Raw genomic sequence first — 9,764 nt, forward strand, 5'->3', positions numbered from 1 at the left:
ACCTTCAAACATCAAAGTTTATATTTCAAGTCTGCCTTCACACAAACAATCAAGTCTTCCTTCAAATTTCACATGCGCACACGCACACACACACACACACGCTGTAACTGAAAGCATAAAGTATAAAATGTGGGGGGGTTTGGGGAAAGAAACTCACTTGAGTTCGTCTTTGACGGTGCCCCAGTTGTGAGATCCGCTCCCGCCCCGCTTTTCTTCACCCTTCAGACTACTGAAACAACATTTGCTTTAGCCACCATCTGAGCATGTTCATCATCCAGACGTGCACGTAACAGTGTTTCAGGCATCAACCATGTACACGTGACACACATTTGCACTACTTGAGGCGCTGCAGAGTCACTGCCAACTACTTGTAGTTTGTCAAGTGGTGAAACAGTGAATAACAACCATATTGGGTTCACCCGAACCAGACAATATTTACTACCTTCAAGAAAACTACAATGACAAAAGCTTCTTTGGTGAACTGAGGGACAAAGCAATGCAGGTACATTTGGAAATGTTATAGAACTTTGCATGCATGACCTGAGCGTGATGCTTTAACTGTTCAACTTCTAAGTACAAATGGTCAGTAGCAGCTTGTAAACACACATGTACGGATGGCACGCTGCAGGAGAGCCACCTACTACACAGTACAGTGGAACCCCAGCTTGTGCATTTGTACTTGTGGAAAATGTACATTTTGTCGTCTTTGGTGATGAACATCTTCAACCAGGTAAAAGTATGTTCAATGTTCATTTATGATTACAATATTCATACATATTTATCATATTGGTCCAACATGTCTTTCCAAGTGCATCACTGGAGAGGGATTTTTTTTTTTTTTTTTTTTTTTTTAAAGATGTTTTTATATTTTGGGGAGTTTGGTCATTTCTGAAGGGAAAAATGGATTGGCTTGGAGTGGGACCTTGTTAAATACCAATCATTAATACGTATGTGAGCCATGTTGACTGTTGATATTGTTATTGTTATCATTGGCATTATTTGTATTTATTTTTGGTGTTCTATTTGTGTGTCTTGTCTGTTTTTTTGTGTGGCTTTTCATCTTTTGGGGTATTGTAGAGCTGGACTGGTGGAGTTGGGGGTTGTTTGTTTTTTCTTTCTTTTGTTAAATAGATGGGGGGGGGGGGGGGGGGGGGTAAAAGGGTGGTAAAGTACTTACGATCGATCACTGCCACTGTGTCTGTCAAATTCACGTTTTCCTCTGGAGTCAAAGCCGTCGCTGCGCCCCACACCACGCCCTCTGCCTCCACGGCCCCCCCGGCCAGCGCCGCGGCCCCTCATCGGCCTGTCGCCAACAGGCCTGAGGGAAGGGAATGGAACCATCAGTGTCGGTAAGGCCAAAGGGCCCACCGATTATTCTGGGAAGCTTAACTCACTTCTCCACAGAGAATTCGCCACCCTCAGGCTTCTCGCTAGCGTCCGTGGGCAGCCTTTCGAAGCGACGGGGTGGCCGCCTGTCCGTTGGCCGCCTGTCTGCAGGGGGACGTCCCTCTCCCTGCTGGCCGCCCAGTGGTCTCGAGCCCTCACCCTCGGGCTTGCGGCCCATTCTCCTCATGCCGGCACCTACAGATGACATCACATTGCAAGAATACATACAGCCAACATACATGCATAATTGTTTTCTCAAGCAAAGTCTTGTTATGGTATAGTGCTACAGGTAACTAACTAGTCTGTTTGCGCTCTACTATGTCCTTCCTTGAAATGGAGCACCCAAAACAGCCCCCCTACACAAAGCTGACTCACTAACCGTGCATTTTTTATTGATAACCTTCCATGGGGCCAAGGAAATGTGCTTGTGGCAGCAATTTGCTAAAGGTGAGAAACGGTACAATTGTAAGTAAGGTCCATCTAGTCCTCATTTACCATGACTTCACAACTACAATGATTCTCTATCAAATGCATTTTTGGTCATATTTTGGGGGTCAAGTGGACTTAACATATTTCCTTTGGGGAAAATTGCCTCTGTTTTCATTCATTTGGGTTTTTGTCTCAATTTTAGTGAAGTTTTTGTTTTAATACCTAGAAAATACATTGCTGCTCCCTCTCCATTACATGCCTCTCAGGTTGGAGTACTTTTCATGTATTTAATTATTTCTATTTCTTATCCACTTCATCACTTCATGTCATATGACATCAGTCAGCTGACATTAAGCTCCAAGCTTGATTTGCTCTTCCTTCCCCGCAGCGTTTCAAGCTACACATGGAGATTTCATCTTGATTATTGTGATTCGGGATGAAGCAAGTCAGCGGTAAGATTCTTGTATGTCCACTTCTTACACTATTATTTCATGATGAAATGGAAAATGTGCCCATTGCTCAACACGTTTTAATATGTTGCCTTGACTTTTACATGGTTATTTTTCATTTCTTGTACATCTGCAATGTTTGATAGCACATGCTAATGGCACGTAATACAAGACGTGTGTGTCCTAATGAACGTTACGTAGATATTTAGACTGGTATATTACCAGTACTGAGGCTATGTACACAACTATTGATTATCTTTATTGCCATATTGAATGGAATTATGACAAGTACTTTGATTACCCGTGAAATACTAATCATAAATATTTACAATAGTATTTAAAGTTATGTTTTATAAAAAGAGGTAGATCATTTTGAGTTGCAACTTGCATGCTGGTACCCTTGTTATACATTTTGTACATGTTGTACATGATATACATGGTGTACATGATATACATGGTGTACATCAGGGGTCACCAACGTGCCCGCGGGCACCAGGTCGCCCCCCACGACCACAGGAGGTGCCCGCAGGCCTGCTTTTCAATTCAGGTTTTCAGTTAATAATGTGAGAACACTAGAAAGAAAAGTATTGTGAAACATAGAATGTGAGTTGTGGATACCAGCATTTTGTGAATGTTTTGGTAAAACAAGCATATTTGATCTGTTTGGGTTGAAATAAGGTATGAAAATCATTTCTACAAAAATGAGTAGCTCGTGGCCATTTTCATTTTCTAAAAGTAGCTCTCGCAAGAAAAAACGTTGGTGACTCCTGATGTACATGGTGTACATGGCATGTATAACGGACATAGGTAAGTAGTAGAAATGTACTATGCTAACTGACGTCATTTTGCCCATGTCGTTAATTCAGTGTTTTAGTAAAGGAAATAAGTCTTTTTTGTTTGTGGTGGTAGCCTATGTTCATTCCCCTTTAAGACAAGGTACAGCTTGTGTAGTCACGTGACTCCACCCATCCAGTCTGAACAAGGGAAACACACAATGAGGAATTGGCTGATGGTTCAAATGAAGAAGCGTCCGTCGAAATGGACCCTGTTGTGCTTGTTCCGAAAAGAAATTGACCTCAATCGCTTGGAAATATTTTGGGTTCCACAAAGACGATGTTGAGCAAAAGAACACCAAATGCAAAGTGTGCATGAAAACTGTCGTAACCACCAAAGCAACACGTCCAACCTCTTCCACCACCTACAGCACAACCACGCTTTTGACCTCCAAGATGCACCAAAAGTACAAAGCGAGAAGCAAGATTTATTTGCTATTGTTTATTGGTGTTGCATTGCCATTTTTTATTCATTTTGTTTACAAGCCACATGACCACCTTTGCACATGCCATTATTTCTATTATTTCTATCATTAGAGACATAACACAAATATAGGCCTTTGCACATGCCATTATTTCTATTATTAGAGACATTACACAAATATAGGCCTTTGCACATGGCATTATTTCTATTATTAGAGACATAACACAAATATAGGCCTTTGCACATGCCATTATTTCTATTATTTCTATCATTAGAGACATAACACAAATATAGGCCTTTGCACATGTCATTATTTCTATTATTAGAGACATTACACAAATATAGGCCTTTGCACATGCCATTATTTCTATTATTAGAGACATTACACAAATATAGGCCTTTGCACATGCCATTATTTCTATTATTTCTATCATTAGAGACATAACACAAATATAGGCCTTTGCACATGCCATTATTTCTATTATTAGAGACATTACACAAATATAGGCCTTTGCACATGCCATTATTTCTATTATTTCTATCATTACAGACATAACACAAATATAGGCCTTTGCACATGGCATTATTTCTATTATAAGAGAGACATTACACATATATAGGCCTTTGCACATGCCATTATTTCTATTATTAGAGAGACATTACACATATACAGTATAGGCCTTTGCACATGCCATTATTTCTATTATTTCTATTATTAGAGACATTACACATATATAGGCCTTTGCACATGCCATTATTTCTATTATTTCTATTATTAGAGACATTACACATATATAGGCCTTTGCACATGCCATTATTTCTATTATTTGTATTATTAAAGAGACATTACACATATATAGGCCTTTGCACATGCCATTATTTATATTATTTGTATTATTATAGAGACATTACACATATATAGGCCTTTGCACATGCCATTATTTATATTATTTGTATTATTATAGAGACATTACACATATATAGGCCTTTGCACATGCCATTATTTATATTATTTGTATTATTATAGAGACATTACACATATATAGGCCTTTGCACATGCCATTATTTATATTATTTGTATTATTATAGAGACATTACACATATATAGGCCTTTGCACATGTCATTATTTCTATTACAGGCCTAATAGTATTGTTATCATATCTGGAAAGGACAAACATACAGGTACAGTTTGTCTAATCCACCTTTGAATCTCTGACTTCCAAGCGTGTGCAAATTAAAACACGTCAATTTTTTTTTTAAAGTTATCAGTATCATATCAATCTTGAGAAACAAAGTTAGCAATATGAGTAAAAAACTATATTGTGCATCTCTACTTATAGAACATCTGTGATATGATATCTACGTAAACGGAATGGTGGAATTGGCCAATAAAGAGGGTTAGGGTTTACTGTTAAAGAGCACATCATATCCCCAAGGCTGTAAGGCGGGGGCCCCGTTGTTGGATATGTTTTCACCACACACCAAGCACAACGTAGTCATTTCCTTGCATCCCCAGTGAAAGTAAATCCAAATGATGTTCTGGCGAAAGCACACAAGAACTCATTAAAAAGGTCAAGGGTGAAAAGGTCATATTAAAATCATGGTTTGACAGGAACAGATTATCCCTGAACTTAAGTAAAACTAAAATAATGCTATTTGGTAATAGCAGAAGGGATACGTATGTCCAAATACAAATTAATAGCGTGGATATTGAAAAAGTGGAAGAATATAAATTCCTGGGGGTTATAATAGATGAAAAAATGAGTTGGAAATCTCATATTAAATATATACAACAAAAGGTGGCGAGAAATATCTCTATATTGAATAAAGCAAAATATGTTCTTGACCAAAAATCACTCCACACTCTCTACTAAATGTATTGTGTGGAGATATGGGGGAAATAATTACAAAAGCAATCTTCACTCACTCACTGTACTGCAAAAAAGATCTGTAAGGATCATTCATAATGCCAAGTATAGACAACATACAAACTTTTATTTTTAATATCACATATTAGTGAGGATCATTCATAATACCAAGTATAGACAACATACAAACTCTCTATTTTTAAAATCGCACATATTAAAATTTGCAGATTTATTACACTTTCAACCCGCCAGAATAATGTATAAAGTTAATAACTCATTACCCAAAAACCCATACAATATTTCTCAATCAGAGAGGAGAAATATGATCTTAGAGGAAAATTCAACTTAAAACATTTATACGCCAGAACTACGCTGAAAACCCAGTGTCCGTGTGTGGAATTAAACTATGGAACGGATTGAGTAAGGAACTCAAACAAAGTACAGAGATGAGCAATTAAAAAAAAACCAATACAAGCAGTTGATGTTTGCTAAATACAAGGCAGAAGAGTCTTGATTATCACAATGTTCTGTCAGGTTTGTTATTTTTTGTTGTTTTGTTTAAAAAAAAAAGTTTTGTTCTTTACTCATATTTATTTTAAACATTTATTTATATTATTAATGTGTGTGTGTGTGTGTGTGTATATATATATATATATATATATATATATATATATATATATATTTGGGGGTCTTACAGTTATGTATTATTCTGACTGACTATCACAGAAAACACATGACATGGAATGCAGGAAGTGAACAACATGTACTGTACTAGATGTAGAATAGATGGGGGGGGGGGGTAGGATTAAATAAGCTTTGCTTCTTCCTACTCCTTTTGGACATGTGGAACTGTGAAAAAAATGATTCATGAGATGTATTCCACTGTAACCTTCATGTTCAAATAAACTAAACCAAACCAAACCAAAGACAACTAGTATTGCCTCGCACAAGACGTTTTGCTTCAGTTATCCGTCTTTGCTTTCTTGTGACCTCCACTCACACGTGGGCCTTCATCTGGGTCCAATTTTTTTCCAGGGTGCAGTTCAGAGTTAGCATCTTTCCATTTCAAGAACTTGTCCATCACTGTTTGGCTCGCCACAATGCCACTGTCATCGCCATCTGACATCCATGCATTGATTATTTTGCCTGTACAAAGCAGTTAGCTACCTGCTGCCACCTACTGACATAAAGTATATTACGTGGCTACTCTGCCGATCACTACGAGACAGCACAGACACTCTGCAACTGCACATTATTTGCGGATAATAATTAGGTGAAATTTGATACTTTCCCACGGCATACCTGACAATCCCTCACGGCACACTATTGTGCCACGGCACAGTTGTTGAAAAACACTGGTCTGAGAGTCGGCCTGTCAAGCGGTTGCTAGTCTTGCGATACCCAGTACATGTCTACAATCCATTAATCTAAGACTTTTTGGCTGATTCTTATCCATCCAGGAGGCTGCCACCCATGCAACCGCATCTCTCTCTTGTCAAAGCGGATATCCGGTCACCTGGGTTTATCCTTCACAGCCCCACTAGTGGCAACTATGTAGGAATACAGACCGCAATGTCGGCATCGTGATGGAAGTGAAAACGTGGTATGGGGGCATGATGGCGTTTTCACACCGCAGTGTTTGTCCTGGCAAGACACATGGTGCAGACATTGCTCAAGTCAGCCTGGATACGGAAATAGACCTCTAGATCTAGCAGCACCTGTCTCATCTTCTCTCAGGCAAGCAGATCCTTCACACATGCTCACACACAAAGTCCAAATCCACTTGATTACTCCTGCTTAGGCTACTTTCCCAAACTACACACTGTAAATCAAAAGGTGAAAATATACAGAATGTACACATGGAGTTTTAAAAAAATAGGCCATTTGTGACCCATTGCTGGCCCTGGTAGTGCAAAAACCCTGTAAAAAGTGCAACATTTGGCACGAGCTCATTTCATCTTGGACTAAGTCAACGATCAATTTTATTGATTTGGATGCATTTTGAGGGCTTGAGAGTTTATTTAAAAAAAATAAATGTTCTTAAATTAATTAATTTAATGAAAAGGTATTGTAACATTACAGACCTTATAATATAACAAACTTAATTTACACAATAATAACACCATAACAGTAACAACACAATAATAATACAACCAAGCAATTTCCCATGTGGCTCAGTAAAGTCTGTCTAACTGAAAATAGCCCTAAAAGTGGCCAATAGAGTGAGAAATAAACTGGTATGAATGGGAGTCATTGGGATATGGTGACAATGAAAAGTGGTTTTAATGGGAGTCATTGGGAAATGGTGAGAAATAAATTGGTTTTAATGGGACTCATTGAAATATGGTGAGAAATAAACTGGTTTTAATGGTAGTCATTGGGATATGGTGACAATGAAAAGTGGTATTAATGGGAGTCATTAGGATATAACAGGGAAGGAACACAGCACACGTGAAAATACAGTCCATGCACCTTGCAACACATGTAAGTTGACAATAATAACTGCTATGATTAGTCTTTTCAGAGTCTACACGTCGAAGATTAAAAAGGCCTTTGGGGCACTTTATAGAGTTCCGCCCCACCATTTGGAAAGCTCGTGCAGAAGCACGAGGCGCGCGGCTGTTGACAAGTTGCTCTCTCGTGTTCCTTTGCGCCCGTATGCATGCTTCATGGGGCTCCTTGGTCAAAGAGTATGCACTTTTGTCACCAAACCAGACTGCTCTGTGGTGTGTAGGGAGGGGGACGGTTCCAAACAAATAACATGACCTAGCTAGCCGGCTAGCTGCTACATGACGAGAATCACGCCGTACAACGTCCGTGCTCTTGTGGACAGGCCTGTGCCAACAACGAGGCCTCAGAACACAAGATGGCCAAAAGAGTCACCGAATCACCCGAGTAGAACACTCGCCGTGGATAACGGCGTGTTTCGGGACTGTCATTGTTTCATAAAGTGACGGGAAGAGACAACCACGCCGCCGACCTGCCTCACATCACCGGAGCTCTCTGCACCTTGCTAGCAGCAGAAATGCTAGCCTACACCCGCTAGTGTTCACTCCGAACTTTGGCTTTAAGACCAGAAATGTGCTCACCGTCTTTTTTGAGTGGGACCGGCGCCTGGGTCTCCTCCTTTTTGTCGCTGAGCGGCGTCTTTCGGTCCTTCTGGGACTCCTTTTTGGGCTGTTTGCTAACCTGGACTGCAGGTTTGGCGACGCCAGCAGCGGCAGCCTCCTTCTTCTTCTTCTCAGCCTGCCTCAGCAGCTCAAACGGGTCCGATTCATCGTCCAATAACTGGTCGTATCGATTGGTCACGGCGATGCCAAAGCCTTCTTGCATTTGTCCGGGCATGATGGCGCCCCTTCAGCAGGATTTTCCTCCGATTCTACGAGGTTCGGTGCGAACACTTCGCTAGGTGAAGCCACAAGATGGCTGGGGAAAGGAGTTTCTTCTCTTCCGGCGCTATAGACATACGGGCACCTCGTTGTGGGCGCGGGTGGGGTGTGTAGTCCGCTGGACGCGCCGAGCAATGATAAACACTTCGCGAAAACTACATTACCCACAATACCACAGTGAGCTGGCGTCGCCAAGCCACGGCGGAAAACAGGCACTGCACGCTTTCAAACACTTTGCTCGTTTGCGGTCATTAAAGAAACTCGTCATACCTTTCATTTACAAGCTTTGAGTCTGCATAGCAACTTTTTTGCACACGACGCATTGTTGAACCCCCAGTGACGATGTTCATGCAAACATTTGTTGTGTCAAAGCGCTAGCAGCGTCAGAGTATCAAACAATATTTTCCGTTTTTCCAATCAAAATGTATGCTGAAAACCAAACACTCGTATCATTTGCAATGAATTCATCTATTTATTACAATTTAAGGTATTATCGATCATATATTATGTGTATTTACGTTCTTATTTAGTTTCTTTTAAAATAGATCACCCTTGAACCTAAGTAAACCTAAAATGATGCTATTTGGAAATAGCAGAAAGGATACGAACGTGCAAATACAAAAACAGAAAAACTTCAATAATAAATAAAGCAAAATTTGTTCTTGATCAACAATCACTCCACACGCCATACTGTTCTCTGGTATTAGCATATCTAACTTCTTGTGTGGAGATTATGGGCTAATCACTATAAAAGCAACATTCACTTGCTAAATGTACTGCAAGAAAAATCAGTGAGGATAATCCATAATGTATAGAAAACATACAAATCCTTTATTTTTAAAATCACAAATATTCACGTTTGCTGATTAGTACATTTTCAAACAGCTAAAATGATGCATAAGACTAACAAAGAGAGGAGAAATATGATCTTAGGGTCAAACTAAAGTTTAAACACTTCCAGGGATATATGAGAACAACATTAAAA

General features: G+C 39.7%; 1 protein-coding gene across 3 annotated transcripts in view; it reads right to left on the reverse strand.

Annotated features, from left to right (window-relative positions):
* Positions 1-8,853, reverse strand: part of LOC129189070 (plasminogen activator inhibitor 1 RNA-binding protein-like) — a 14,732-nt gene extending 5,879 nt beyond the window's left edge. The window contains exons 1-4 of one of the 3 annotated variants that reach the window (XM_054790370.1): positions 8,480-8,853; positions 1,395-1,581; positions 1,178-1,318; positions 158-229 (exon numbers count right to left, since the gene is read on the reverse strand). In XM_054790370.1, the coding sequence (XP_054646345.1) occupies positions 158-229; positions 1,178-1,318; positions 1,395-1,581; positions 8,480-8,735 (656 nt within the window). In that variant the 5' untranslated portion in view covers positions 8,736-8,853. The remainder of the gene's footprint in view (positions 1-157; positions 230-1,177; positions 1,319-1,394; positions 1,582-8,479) is intronic. The other 2 variants (XM_054790368.1, XM_054790367.1) reach the window with 2 other exon arrangements.
* Between the last annotated feature and the right edge of the window lie 911 nt (positions 8,854-9,764).

This window comes from Dunckerocampus dactyliophorus, chromosome 10 (assembly GCF_027744805.1).
Source record: "Dunckerocampus dactyliophorus isolate RoL2022-P2 chromosome 10, RoL_Ddac_1.1, whole genome shotgun sequence".
NCBI lineage: Eukaryota > Metazoa > Chordata > Actinopteri > Syngnathiformes > Syngnathidae > Dunckerocampus > Dunckerocampus dactyliophorus.